The 15,457-nt window shown below is 36.5% G+C and overlaps 1 protein-coding gene across 1 annotated transcript; it reads right to left on the bottom strand.

Annotated features, from left to right (window-relative positions):
- On the bottom strand, window positions 1-14,467 carry LOC107654456 (tubulin gamma-1 chain-like). The gene is made up of 11 exons (XM_016441526.1): window positions 14,293-14,467; window positions 13,514-13,626; window positions 11,659-11,826; window positions 10,114-10,182; window positions 7,808-7,887; window positions 7,387-7,513; window positions 4,680-4,766; window positions 3,574-3,723; window positions 3,175-3,327; window positions 2,867-3,090; window positions 1-788 (listed from the first exon to the last, which is right to left on the bottom strand). The coding sequence occupies exons 1-11, from the start codon at window positions 14,339-14,341 to the stop codon at window positions 698-700; spliced, it is 1,311 nt and encodes a 436-aa protein (XP_016297012.1). The 5' UTR covers window positions 14,342-14,467; the 3' UTR covers window positions 1-697.
- Between the last annotated feature and the right edge of the window lie 990 nt (window positions 14,468-15,457).

The following is a 15,457-nucleotide window of genomic DNA, read 5'->3' on the forward strand; positions in this document are numbered from 1 at the left end:
ATCGTCTCTCAAAAACTCAAGATAATCTTCGAGAGTAATCCGCCACAACGAGACCGAGAGGAAAATTGATTCAATCGCACAATCATAGTCTATCCCCTGAAAGCAGGCGCCTTTTGTCTAAAAGCATGCATGCGTGAACGTGAGGGAGTGAGATGGTGTATTCATAAGCTGCTTCTAGTCTGATCTCTTCTAAGAGGCTTAATCTTTCACACTCCCTCCCTACGGTTACATTCATCTGAGACCACCCAGTCTTATCGGTGTAGACGTCCAACGTGTGTGTGGTCAGGGAAGTCTGTGTGCAGGCCACCTTGACGTAGATTGATGTAGATTTGTGCAGAAGAGTGCAGAGTGCAGTACAAAAATAGATTAAGACGGAGCCATAAATTCTCTGATCAAAGAAATCAAGGAAATCGGGAGGAGAGAGAGAAAGAGTGAAAGTTACAGCTCAGGATAGAGGCACCAGGTTATGAAGAACTCTTCTATAGGCCCGTAAACATAACGAATGACATGTATATACTGTACATACGCAAGCGGTAATGCAGAGAAGCCTCTGGCAGAACAGTATGGGGAGCCGTGAAAGATCTCTGGAGGTGCGTTCACTACTGAAATTCTGTTATGCTCTACTGGAGTCATTGTGTATTTTACAATGCCTGCCTGTTTCCGCTCTAAGAGCTTTAGGGAGTGAGCGGAGGGGATTTCACTGCTCTTGTGTGCCCCAGGAGATGTAGTCGGGACGGGTGGCGGCGCTGTATTCGTCCACAAGCTGCTGAACCACCTCGCGAGAGTAACTAGGAGTGAGGGAGAGGAGAACAAACATTAGAGTCTGCTCAAATCTAGCCTTTCTACATACAAGACGTCAGGCTTTTCCCCACATCTCTGACCGATGAATTTCCATGAGTTTCCAATCATGATGCAATTACTGCATATGGATTTTTAAAAACATTTCATAGCAACTGCACTCTTGGACAGTCTAGCTGATTAATTATTTTAGAGTTGAGCATAACCAGACAAGCTTATATTTGCTATAGAATAAATTTTCCAGGCCTGGATATCACAATTTTAAAAATTGCTTGATATTTCCTGGTTTTTCATAACCATGGAAACCCTGTTCAGTGGTGCTTGGGGTTCTGAGAAAATAACTAATTAACGTGATTAATTACTATGTTAATTATAATTATTTAAAATAATAATTCTCCTTTTATGGCTGATAACGGACAAGGGCCATTCTACAGAATTGGTGCAAACTGCTTTCCCACAACCAAAAAACACATTTAAAAAGCATCTAAGTGTTCAAATCCGTTTATTAGGATCCTTCTATTACCTATTGATACCCAAAATAATATTTAAAACATTAGTAAGCTTAATATATATAAAATCATCATTTATTGGGTACTTTCAAGTGGGAGGTGCCTGTCCCTAACCCCTTATGAAAATGATATTGAAATATTTTTTGTATTTTTTTCTATTGCTGTTTCTAAAAGTATCTTTTTGATTACTTACTGGGGAAAAAAAAAAAATATATATATATATATATATATATATTATATATATATTTTTTCTTCTTCTTTGTAAACAGACACTATGTAAAAAAATGTGTCCCACATTTTTCATGTCACTACCGAAACAGCTTATGTTTAGTCCACTGGCTGAGACTGATTTTAACTACACCCATAAATTTATGATCAGGAAATATTCCTGTGTCCCCCTCTCTCATATCTACAAGGTGTGAGTAGATAGGTCCCATCATTTTGAGGTAAATGTGTTCAAAAGTCTGTAAAAATCTGTGTAACTTGAAGCAACGTCACTACCGCACACTTTTTTGGAAGTTATTCCATAACATTTAGTTTTTATATGTGTATCACTGTTCAGATCTGTGCTAGCTAACCATGTGCTGATTAGCATCTTTGCGCTAGGTTCAAAAGTTTCTAAAATTGTCACTACCGAAACAGTTGGTGGAGTTTCGGTAGTGACATCTTTGTTTTTGTTTTTTGTTTTTTTTGGTGTTATCCCATAGAATTGTCACGACTGAAACAGTCACAACCGAAACATGTCATCATTGTTTCGGTAGTAACAAAAGGGAACACATAATCCTCATATTTGGGGGAAATAAACAAAAGTTTAGCAATTTATGCTATTTTTTTTGTGTTTTAGTATGCGAGTTAAAATTCTGTAATGTGATGTGGTCGTTACCAAAGCATTACTGTCATAACCAAAAATGTGCAGTCACTACCGAAACATGGGATGTTTTGTCAAAAATATACTGTATTATCAACTAAGATGTTATGATAGTTACTGGTTCAATGTATATTCACACTAATGAATCCTTAACTTTGAAATCAGTATGATCAACTTTTTGCCTTTTATAAAGAAAAATTGGATTCAAAATATAACAAATCTCATAAATTACACTTGAAATATTGTTAAAAATGTAATTGTTATTGATTTACCTCAGACAAAATTGTAATAATATAGCGTCATATTTAGCGTCACACATATTTAGCGTCACAATTGCTTTCAACAGTAAAAATAAGAATAACTGTTACTTAAGCAGCAAATCAGCATATTAGAATGATTTTTGAAGGATCATGTGACACTGAGGACTGGAGTAATGATGCTGAAAATTCAACCTTGCCGCAACAGGAATAAATTATTTTAAATAGTCTTAATAGTTTAAATATTATTTATTTTAAATAAATAATCTAAAATAGAAGTTATTTTAAATTGTAAAAATATTTCAAAATATTACTGATTACTGTATTTTTAATTTAATAATTGCAGTCTTGATGAGCATAAGAGACTTCAAAAACATAAAAAAATAAAAATAAAAAAAAAATCTTACTAACCCCAAACTTAGTATATCCAATACCAATTGATATAGAACCTATTTTTGAGCAGTACAGACATGGAGAATTTAGGGTCAGGTCTTACTGAAGAGATGCTGGTGTGATTAGCCATCATAAGACCACTGACACGATGAGCTGAGGGCAGGTAGGGGGATCGGCGGGACAGTGCCACCTGAATACTAGCCGGACCCCATGGGATAAAATTAGCTAACTTCCTCTCCCTGATTCTCTGCAGACTCTTATGGACCTGCAAAGACACGCATAAACATATAAACATGAGGACATGCACATATAACTTAAAATAAGCGGTGTATATTTAACATGCTCACACCTGTGTGGGGTCCACCTCTCCCTGAATGATGTTGAGAATGGCAATGTAGCAATGATTGGTCTGACGGTCTCGGCCTGTGGACACCATGACGTTCTTGGGCTGCAGGAGTCTCCTCATCACATCAAGAACTGTAGTCTTCCTCACACTTGCCACCTGAAAAGATGATGTTAAATTTTAAGAAGAATATTAAAACCAACTGACAGACAGTGACAGACACTATTTGGGAGTGACAGATCAATTTGATGTAATTAAAAATGAGTCATTTGTACTCGGAGTCATTAACTCAGCAACATGCTAACATAAAACTACTGGAATCAATAGTGAGTTGAACAGAGTTGCAACTGCCTTTGCATTTCTGCAAAGGATCTTGATGAAAATTCCTGCATTTGACCAACTTACGGCCTGATCGGTGGTCAGCGGTGTGTATCCAGTCATGAGGAAGTGGAGGCGGGGAGTGGGGATGAGTGATGCAATCAGACCAATCAGATCATTGTTCATATATCCAGGGTAACGGAGGGTTGTTGTGCTTGCTGACATTATAGTGGACACCTGTTAAAGAAAAGCACACTTGTCTTTTGATAATCCAAAAATAGACCAGTCTCCTTTATTTTCATTTTATATTGTGTTGCCTTAATTATTTGGGTGTGCTAATGGGACACTAAACGTGTCGTATATGTAAAAGCAGCTGGTGTTTAAAAACGCAATAGCCTAGACTGGTGAAACAGGTTGTCTATTTGCACTCTGGTCACCCTTTACAGAAATCTACACACTGTATTGTTAAAGTTCACCATTTCATATGACCGAGTCTTTCAGAGGTGATGAAGGAGAAGGAGATTGTTGTTGACTTCAGGAGAGTGCGCACTCAGCATGCTCCTCTGTCCGTCAATGGTGTGACTGTGGTGTGATGGATGAGTTGACAAAGTGAACAATTCACCTCGGAGCAGGGTGCTATAAAAATGGGCGTATAAGAGGAAAGCATAGGAGAGCGCTGCACGGGATGTCACTGGTTATTTATTACCAACTCATTAGAATGTGACACAACAGCATGTCAGGCTGCTGATTACAACTTTCGGATCAGGCAACTCCCCATGTTTCATCCTCCCGAAACTGACAGGCTGTGCCATTTCAGATTTTATGCAGATAATACAATACGGCTGTGATAGAACAACATTTTGTGGTTTAGCTTATACATTTTCTTGACATTTGCATATATATACACCGAAATCAAACTCACGGCTGGCTTTAGTTAGGTTGATTTTCTGATTGTCTGGATTATGTAAATGCAGATCTTATCGCAGGAGAGCTGCCAGCGCCCAACTGTGATTAATAGATGAGGAGTGACTCTACTGTCCCTACATGAACCACACCAGGCCTGTCCCTCTATCTGCCGCAGGGATGGGCTTTAAAAATGACACTCTCTGGGTTGGAGGCCTCAGCTCAGGACAGATGAATGTTGCCTGTATTTTCACACGTTAATTTGTAAATGACAGACTTTTTAAACTCACCAGTTGGTTGATCTGAGAGAATGAGGGTTTCTGAATGTGCAGCCGGTCTGTTGCGATTCTGTTCAAAGCAGTATTGTCCAGCACCACCTGAAAGAAAAGGAAAAAGATTTTTAACAACATGTCAAGACTGTGTGTTGTAGGTCTTCTCAGGTCCTAAGATCTGTAGGCAGTCTGAGTCGACAAATCCATTTTGAATGGAATTGACAATGCTAATTAAATGTGAATTAAGATAGCAACAGTATTTAAAATTGTAATTCAAATGAGAAAATAGAGAATCTTGCAGAACTAAGCAACACTCAACTGGTAGAGCAAGACGCTAACATTGGCAAGGTCATGGGTTTAATTTCCATAAAACAAAAATAGATACAAGGTTTGTCTTAAAAACACCACAAGTCGCTTTAGATAACAGTGTCTGCCAAATGAATAAATGTAAATTTAAAGAAGTGGAATCAGAATGAAAGAAATTCATTGTTGTGAGTTGTATCAAGAATTGCCATCTTGCTTACAGTCAGTGTAGAACAATGTCAATATTTATTTTTCCAACAGAATTTTATATCAATATTTATTTTCATCTGAAAACAACGTGGTTAATATTATGTGGTATGGAAGAATTATACACTCTTTTGATGGCTGCGTAAATTTTTTGACCATGCTGATGATTGTTAGATTTTTGTTTTTTTCGTTTTTTTGCAAACCTTGTTGAGTACCAATGAATATTCCAAGTTCAATATGATGTTTCTTAGCCAATTTTATTCAAATTTCAGCTAATGAACTGAAAGAAACTGAATCTTAAAGGGATAGTTCACCTAAAAATGAAAATTCTTGCTCACCCTCATGTCATTCCAAACATGTAAGACCTTCCTTCATCTTTGGAACACAAATGAAGATATTTTTCTGAAGTTGAACAAAGGTCTTATGGGTCTGGAACGACATGAGGGTGAGTAATTAATGATTTTTGGGTGAACTATCCCTTTAAGATTCTTACAGTAAAGGTTGCTAAATAGGAATTAGAAGTGAAAAGAAAAAGAAAGTTTACAGTGGCTACATGCAAATGTACAAGGAAATCTGGAGAGAGAAACGAGAGATTCAAATGGATAATTCACAGGTTATTGTTCATTTAATCAGTTGACCAGATAACATGACCCCAATGTCTTGTTTTTTTTTTTACATTGTGATAGTAAATAAAAAGAAGAATCCAATAACCCGCAGCATAACACTTGGCAAGATTAAATGAGCTCCTGCTACAGAAAACCATGAATCATATCAATGACAGATGGAAATAAACAGAGCCTGACAAATTTTAAACTCACTCTTTGAGTGACAGATAATGATTATTTGCAGCACATCACTCAAGTGGCTGTATACAAATAACGAAAGCGCATTAGCATTTACATTGAATGTGGTCAGAATCCATCCCTGACCACCTCCGAATGTGGTTCCATTGATCCGATCGCCAAATGCTTTCAAAATCAATGTGTCTTGGTCATTTACACCTGGCTTTTATTGTGGTTATTTGCTATCCGGCAGTTGTATGAGTAATTAATGATTTTTGGGTGAACTATCCCTTTAAAATGAACTTTGTCCCTAATTTGTATTACATTTATACAATATATATCGTAGAGCCGGAATATTTGGGTGAAACTGACTTTTTAAAGGAAGAACAGAAATCTTGCTTGATTTAATTTAAATTTGTTTCGAAGATAAGCAAAGTCTAATGGGTTTAGAACAAAATGGTGGTGAACAAATTTTGACAGAAATATCTTTCTTTTTAATTAAGAGTTAAGAATAATACCTCAGACTTGGCGTTAACTCTAGATCTGTATTCTCATCAAAGAAAGACAGAAAGTCATCTACCTCTATTAACCTCCTCATCTTTTGTGCTGACTCTCTAATCTGACATTATTATATCTGCCAGAGACGATAATGAAGCTAGCAGACAGCTGCAAGAAACACAATATGCATAAAACAGATCTTACCCTTTACTAATGACATTTGCTCTACTAAAGCCCAATCTATTCTGAACAGCAGCCCTCACACATAGAGATTAGCTGGATATATGAATAATGATGTAATGCTTTAGTCTTTTGCTCTGGTGATCAAACCCATAAATCCCTTTAAAACTCAAATAAGGATATACAAACACAATTACTGGCTCCTCAGAGAGTCAATAGGATGTGTTTGTTGAATAAATATCTGCTCAATCATGTGCTGATGGATATCAGTATGAAAGTAAAATAGAAAGTGTTGTTGACATATCTACTTACATACAGTCCAGATGTACAGATATGACAGTACTCTGCATGGTTTATGAAATGAACCCAGGGACCAAGCTATTGTTAATAAGGAGGAAATGGAAGGAGAGAAGTGGATAATCACATAGGACTGACCCTCTTTTCTCCATCCGCTGCTGTTTGGGGAATGAAAGCAGGAGAGGAAGAAAGAAGGTCTGTTTGGGAAGGTGGATTGTGTAACTGAGGAAATGTGCAGTTAGAGTAGCAGGCTGTATATGAGAGGGGCTCTGTTTCAAATAGAAACACATTCATTTAAGATCCACAACCCTGGAGTGTGTGTGTGTGTGTGTGTGTGTGTGTGTGTGTACGGGTGTGTAACACCTCCTCCCGAATTCTAGGCCAGCTGAAAAGGTTAAGAGACAGTGTGTGTGTGCACGCGCGCATGTGTGTATATGTGCATGTGTTCATTCACTCACCACACAGTCTGCATTCTGGGTCAGTCTCTTTAGCGTCAGAAGAGAATTATACGGCTGTACGACAACATCACTCATCTCATCTTGGTTAGGAAAGACAGAGTAGGTCTGAACCAGTTTTTTAGGATACCTAAAAAAGACACAAGAACACGCGCCCAGCTGAGCGCCGCTGGTGCCCTTGAGGTTGCACACGCAATGGTATTAAACACACCCCTAAAGAGAGGTAATTACACCCGGTGATGGCCGCTGCCGCCTGCATCTCCCTCTAATTACACTGACTGCCACCCAAACGCTTCATGATTGCAAGTCTAGACGAACAATGCAGAGGGCGTGGATCTGTGCTTCAGGAGAGGGAGTGTGGACTGCAAAATCAGTCAGAGCAGCGGGATTCAAAGTCCTGTATCAGTGAATTGTGTTTTCGCACCTGTCGTTCAGTCGCTCCAGTAGGTAGGACCCGAGACCAGATCCTGTTCCCCCGGCGATAGAGTGGCAAAGCACAAACCCCTTAAAAAAAAACACAAAAACAGAATGTTTAACATATAAAACACATCTATAGGAGTACTAAGGTGCTTTAGATGCTAACTGTGACCAGAAAGAATAACTGTTCTTTGGTCTCAAATAGCTTAACGCTGTCAGTTTATCAATGGAAAATTTACCCCACTAGAACTGATGGTCAGAGACATTTTTAGCCTTAATGAAGACATATTCTTTCAAATTATATATAAAAAAGCAAAGTAATTTCAGTAAACGTTATTTTGAACGAAATTAAACACTTATTCTGTTCAATTGATTAATAGTGATAATCAGTGCATATACATGCACACTCATGATGCAATTATAATGGGATTTTGGCAATATTGCGATTAAACTATACATGATGTAAACACAATACTTCTATCAAAATAATGGGATTAAGCTCATGATCATAGTAAGCATACTTGTATTAAAATATGTGGTGTATGCCGATTCTAACTGCAATAAATAGGAATTTAAACACCTTAATCCCATTATTACAGTTCTGACCAAAGTGTGCATGTGTTGGACGTGTTGTTCACACAACTACACGAATGAACTCCTTGACATTATTGTTAAGCAGGCCCGGCTCTACGGGGGTGCTAATCACCCTCAAATGAAAACAAGAGCACTCTCAGCACCCTCAAAACACAACGTTTTGTTCATTGCTGAGTTACACAAGTTTGCAAATCCTCTCTTTATAACAAACAAAGTGTAGACATCTTGTGCATTGTGATTCACTGTACAGTGTAGAGATTCATTGATTTTAACAGAACTTAAAATCAAAGACATTGCAAAGTTCATCATGACACTGAATACCTTCCAATACATCTGTAGTCATGTTTTGCTTTTGATGTATTTGGCCAGTGACACACCTAATGTATGTGAGTGAGTTCATAATTTCTGTTGTGGGGTTTGCGAATAATGACGTTAAGAAATAACGACACTTCAGAATAATGAAAATTGCATGTAAACTGGAGTAAAGAGGTTTGCATACGTCATGTAAACATCTGACTGCAATTAAGTCCTTACTCTGATTGGAAATAATCACATTATTGGTGCACATGTAAACACAGTCAATAAAGACATTTATAATGTTTTACTTTTCAAAGAATCCTGAAGAAAATATCAGTTTCCACAAAAATATTAAGCCGCACAACTGCTTTTCAACAGTGATAAGAAATGTTTCTTAAGCAGCAAATCAGTATATTAGAATGATTTCTGAAGGATCATGTGACACTGAAGACTGGAGTAATGATGCTGAAAATTCAGCTTTGCATCACAGGAATAAATTACATTTCAAAAATTAACATTTTAATTATACTAATATTTCACAATACTACAACGGAATTATTTGACTTAATATTTCACTTAACAGGGAGTTAGGTTAAATCATTATTTTTTGTTTAGAAAAAAGAAACGCTTAGCTGGAATATATTTTAAAGGTATAATTAAGCCAAAAATAAACAATATGGTCAATTCTATCACAATCTTCCTCTCAGAATATCGTGAAATACATCACATGTTGGGTAAATTGAGGGAGTGTTTTTTGCCCCCACATTTTAAATATCTGGGGAATTTTTTTGCCCCAAGCTCTAACTAGTCTTTGTGACAGTCACTCACCTTTCAGCAGTTAGCATAATATGCTACACGCACACACACATGCATGCAACTAACTGACTGGTAACACCATCCTCCAAACCACTCCCTAACCTCCAGTTACATACAAGTTATACATGTGCACGGCACGCGCACACCAGTAATTGTGGGTAATAAAGTGAACGACACAGATTACGAAGGGAGGGCTGAGTCTGTTGTTTTAATGGGAGGAACATCTGTATCTTGTAAATTAAGAGTGCAAAAAAGGCATAAAATAGCACTTTTGTATAACCGTCTGTGGACAATCGTATACAAATATATAATATAAATGTAGCTATATGTATACATAGGTCTATGTATGTCTGCAATCTAAAAAAGCACCGTAGAAAGGGGTGCAGGAGGGAAAAAAAGCAATGGAAAACAAATGGAGGTACGTCACTTTACCATCTGGAGATCATCAGAAAGTGTTTTACTTTGTTTAAAAACTCAATCTGTTTAAAAACCCAAATGTTCTTCAAAAGTCAGAGAAAATGGTATTAATGAATGACACACAACTAAAGGGTAAAAACCAACCCATTCATAATGCACAAAGAAGAGTACAGTCATTGAGAATCATACCTCCAGACTGTCACTGCCATCTGCCTCTCTGTCAATGATGTCAAAGATATCCTCGTGGATTTTTTCTCCCTGAAATGAACAAATATATTGACCACCACATTTTAATTACTAAAACAAGTTAAAGTTGTTAAACATGAACCTGTACTTTTTTCCCTTTCAATTATTATATATCTGTTGTTTGACCACATCATAATTGAATTTTGTTTTGGAAAATGGCATAATTTGTTAAGAAATTATATCACCTAAATGTTTAATCACACTTGTGTACCTACAATTGATGCAATGTGCTGAATCATATTTATATTGTTAGAAAGATACATACATTTAAAAGCGTACAACTTTCGCTAAATTATGAAATGGGGTCATTTTCTTGTGCAACTGCTTACACAGAGCGAAAAGGCATTAGCTTTCAAACTCTGAATTTATTTTAACTAAAACTGAAACTGGAAAAATATCAATATCTGTTAGTGCGAGCCTGTGCTGCTTGTGGTTTTGACTCGTCGATAAAGAACACATCTCTGACACATTATTTAAGGATGTTCTGTTCATTTGACTATTAATATAGGAACGGTACATCATCCCAATTGTAGCAAGTATAACCGGTATCACCGAGTCTAACAGGAACGGAGGCTGTTTTAATTATCAGCCTTCACACTCTCATAGACACAAAACTACAGAAATGCCGAATCACTGTGAAATTACAGTCTGACAGAAAGATTTCAAATTACTGATTTGATCTGTTTGGAACAATTTGCTAATTCAACCTACATGCCATTGAATAAATGTTGCATTATAAGCGCAAAACTTGCAGGAAAAAATCATGTAAAATTATGACCAGTTTCCACAATCCCAAACCAAAATTCAGGCCCCGAGAGACTAGGGCTGGACGATATGGCCAAAATTTATATCACGGTATATTTCTTAATTTCGGTCGATACGATATAATTCCGATATCGATATGAACACTATTTATCTGAAATAGAAATCTTTTGTAACATTATAAATGCCTTTATCATAACTTTTGATCAATTTTAAGCATCCTTGCTAAATAAGTATTAATTTCTATAATTTCTTTCCCAAAAAAATAATAAAAATTATACTGAATGGAATAGTGTATAATGTTACAAAAGCTTTTTATTTCATGTACTCAACTCAACTGTTTAAAATCAATATTTAAAACTCAACTGTTTTAAATATTGATAATCAGCAAATCAGCATATTAGAATGATTTCTGAAGGATCATGTGACACTGAAGACCGGAGTAATGATGCTGAAAATTTACCTAAGTATGATCGCGATACATATTGATATTGAATTATTGTCCAGCCCTACGAGAGACTGCATTAAATATCTGTAATAGTCATTATTAATATCTAATTAAAAATGAAATTGTCACACTACTGTATATGAACAGCAAAAAAAGTGACTAAACAAAGTGAAAAACTTCAAAGGAATGATGACAAGTTAGATCACCTAAAACATAACAGAAATTTTACCTAAAATAAAAGTCAGCAATTATCTGATGTCTAACATCACTCAGTGTACCTGAGAGAAGCCACTGGCCCAGTTGTTACCGGCTCCACCGCCATGCTCAGACAGGTAGATGTTCTCCGGGTTGTACAGGTTGGCATAGGGAGAGTTCAGGATGGTGTGGATGACTCGGGGCTCCAGGTCCAACAGCACAGCACGAGGGATGTAGTGCTCATCATCTGCCTGAGGGGGGCAAAACAGAGGAGAAAAAGATTACATTTCCATAAGTGCTTCTCAATACTCCTTACAAGGAAAGGACAAATGGAGGCTCAATTTCAAAAATGAGAAGTACTCAAGATGCTTATGATTACTTGTGCAGCTTGAGACTGCAAAATGAAAGCATCCATGCGAATCCCAAAATATATCTTAGAATGTATGATATCAGTAGACTGACTACTGTTGCTTTACATTAGTGGCTGAACGATGTATAAGCAAGGCTGATATATTGGCAGGCAGATAATTGGCATCTTTTATTTATCGGCATCGATCAACAAATCTTTTCTGTCTATAGTTGTCAGAAGGGGAACTTTTATTTCGACAGTGATGACAGTCAGTGCATTAATAGAAAGGCAAATGCAATAATACCTTCTCATATCCAAGCAAATACACATAATTTAAACAAGTCTTTGAATTACTATTAAATATTTAATTCCACGAAACACACAAAAGTTTGCGAATCTAGCAGTTAGTTCCTTGGACGTGTGCATTTTATAGCCTCCGTGACGGGGCAGATTAAATTTCTTTATTTGTGAAAATACTAGAATAAGATTCTAGAATCAAGACTTTGATATCAAGAAGTATAAATCTATTTATTTTACAGATTTCACATATATTCCACACACACATATATATACAGTTTTCATAGGCCACCCTGCTCTCTAAGATATTGGCATCACCATAAAAAAAAATCTATATCAGTAGATCACTACTTTACATACCACACAGCTAGCCATAATACAGAGGAAATGACTATAATACTGTGACTCACACAATCTATTCACATCAGAAGAGAGCTTTAACACGTAATGCCTTATTTCAGAAGAAATATAAGCAGTCCCATTGAAAACATTAGGACTTCACTGCAGTTTCTGTGAAATAACTAATTTTGTTCTTTAATTGGAATAGTCTTTTGTTCCGAAAAAATGGAACTAGAAGCTGTGCCATTTATTTCAAATCAATTTTCCATCAGATTGTGAAAAGGCCTCCACATGATTGCAGAGGGATAATGGACTTACAACAGCTGCAAACATGGGAACCTAGCGCCATCTGGTGGTTAATTATGTGAAATCCTAACTAACAATGAAGAATCTTAGTGAGATATTACATTTTATTTTAAAAGTTTTTTATATCATATACACTATATTTTATTATGTTATTTTATTTATTACTTAGAACTTTGCTTTAATAGTATTTGTATTGCACTTGTTTGTTACTGTAGTATTTATTTTTCTTGATTACCTTTTTTGTGTATAATGTTTTGGCAATATTGTATGTAAACACAATCATGCTAGAGAAGTACTTTAAAATTTAAACTGAAATTGTTCATACTGGCCACAATGGCAGAGTAGCCATTGTAATACTATCCGTATGTTGCTTGTTGTCTTGATGATAAGATAGGTGTCTATATACAAACTCAATGGTTTATATCGCTGAATAAAACATAGACTTTAGAGCAGCAATCTTGATGTGTTGATCATGGTTGGTGATTGATTAGCTCCTTATTAGTCTACAGGTGCATCTCAATAAATTAGAATGTCGTGGAAAAGTTCATTTATTTCAGTAATTCAACTCAAATTGTGAAACTCGTGTATTAAATAAATTCAATCCACGACATTCTAATTTATTGAGATGCACCTGTATATTTGTGTACCTGATAGAAGAAGACATCTTTCCGGTCTGTACCCTCAGTGGCAAACTCCTCTACGATGCCCTCCGGGCTGATGCCATGCTCAGCACACAGTTGCTTCCAAAACTCAAAACCAACTGCACAGAGAGAGAGAAAACACACCATTCAGTCCATTAATGCTGGATTCTTAACAACAGTTGTAAAAAGGCTGTAAGCTATTGTCATGTCATTATATAGCGGTGTGATTTAAGAATATTAATGTAATGGCTATTGTTTATACCACATCTTTGATAGAAATCAAATCTTGCACTCAGTGATCATTTGCCTTCAATGACCAAGTCTGACACAGTCTCAGCTCACATGAGACTCACACTATATATGATGCCCATATTGCTCAGAGTAAAAGATAAACACAATGCAAGTCCCTCTAACGTAAGCTAAAGCTGCCAAACGTGACTGTAAATAATACAAAGCAGCGTTTAGAATTATGTGCATACATAAACACACAAAGTTAGATGGTCAGGTTGGTTACATTACAATTTGATTCATTAGTTATCTCCAACTGACAGCATTAAATAATTATCATTACTAATTAGCAAACAACAATTAAGACTAATCAATAAGTGGAAACTAGTGAATACGTTTTTGACTTCTTGCTGACGAAAAGCTCCAATAAACAACCAAAACCATATCGACTGTATCTACTGTCATTTCAAAGCTAAGCTATCCAGTGTGATAGCTAGCTAGCTAACTGTTTATGTAGAGACCATCAAACAGAGCGTGATACACAGCGAATGGCTCACTCTGATTCCCGCACTGTCCGAGCTGCAGGGTGATGATTTCTCGAGGCATGCTGTGCTGTTATTTCAGCTGTAGGACCAGTAAAGGTGAGAGATGTGCTGTGCTGCTGTCAGTCAACCACTATGCGTATTCCCGCTCCAACAGCAACGGCCCAACGGACACGCATTGCGCATGCGCAGTCGTCGGCCCTCTATACTTTCACAATGTGAAGGCCAGCAAACGTGAACCGATCGATACTTGCTGAAAATGTACCGAAAGAACTCTTTATCGAAATAAGTGAAAAATAAATACACAAACAAGCAGAAAGAACAGACAGACAGCATCACTGACGTAATGCAGGACGTAGGATGTATGCGTTTACATTAAACAACATCAAAGCTGCGCGTCAGTTGCGCAAACAGAGGAAAGACATCCAGGCCAGGTTTAAATGGCAGGTTATTTGTTACATTTCTCAGTGTATAGCAACATTTTTTTTATTTATTGCCTTAATTTAATATATTGTATTAGTGTGATAATTGTAGTCACTAAATCACTGTTGGCAAAATGCAACAAGTTTACTATTTATTTTTATATAAAGGGTTTTCAAACATTTTGATGCCAAGGATTCCCAAATATCACAATCTCCTTAAGATTCTTTATAAAACGCATTAATTTATATCATTTATTTATATGATTACATCATGCAAACAGACCCATTTATTCTGTTTGAGAAAATAATAAAATAATCTGCATATATATATATATATGTGTGTGTGTGTGTGTGTGTGTGTGTGTGTGCTTGTTTATGCTACATTGTGGGGACCAAATGTCCTCACAAGGATAGTAAAACCTGAAACCTTTGACTGTGGGGACCGACCTGTAGTAAAAAAAAAAAAGATTACAAATAGTAAATGATGTTTATCTGAAAGTGTAACAATGCAAACAGGTTTTCTGTAAGGGGTAGGTTTAGGGTTAGGGCAGTGGCATGTGGCCCGTCACAAATTCAAATGCGGCCCACCATGCTGAACACAATTAAAAAAATAATTTTCAGTTTTACAATTCATTTTAGTTTTTACATTAATTTAAAAATGTACTAAACAAATATAAGCTATAAGTGTGTGTGTGTGTGTGTGTGTGTGTGTGTGTGCTTGTTTATGCTACATTGTGGGGACCAAATGTCCTCACAAG

The sequence above is a fragment of the Sinocyclocheilus anshuiensis genome, unplaced genomic scaffold (genome assembly GCF_001515605.1).
Source record: "Sinocyclocheilus anshuiensis isolate Anshui unplaced genomic scaffold, SAMN03320099.WGS_v1.1 scaffold419, whole genome shotgun sequence".
Classification (NCBI taxonomy): domain Eukaryota; kingdom Metazoa; phylum Chordata; class Actinopteri; order Cypriniformes; family Cyprinidae; genus Sinocyclocheilus; species Sinocyclocheilus anshuiensis.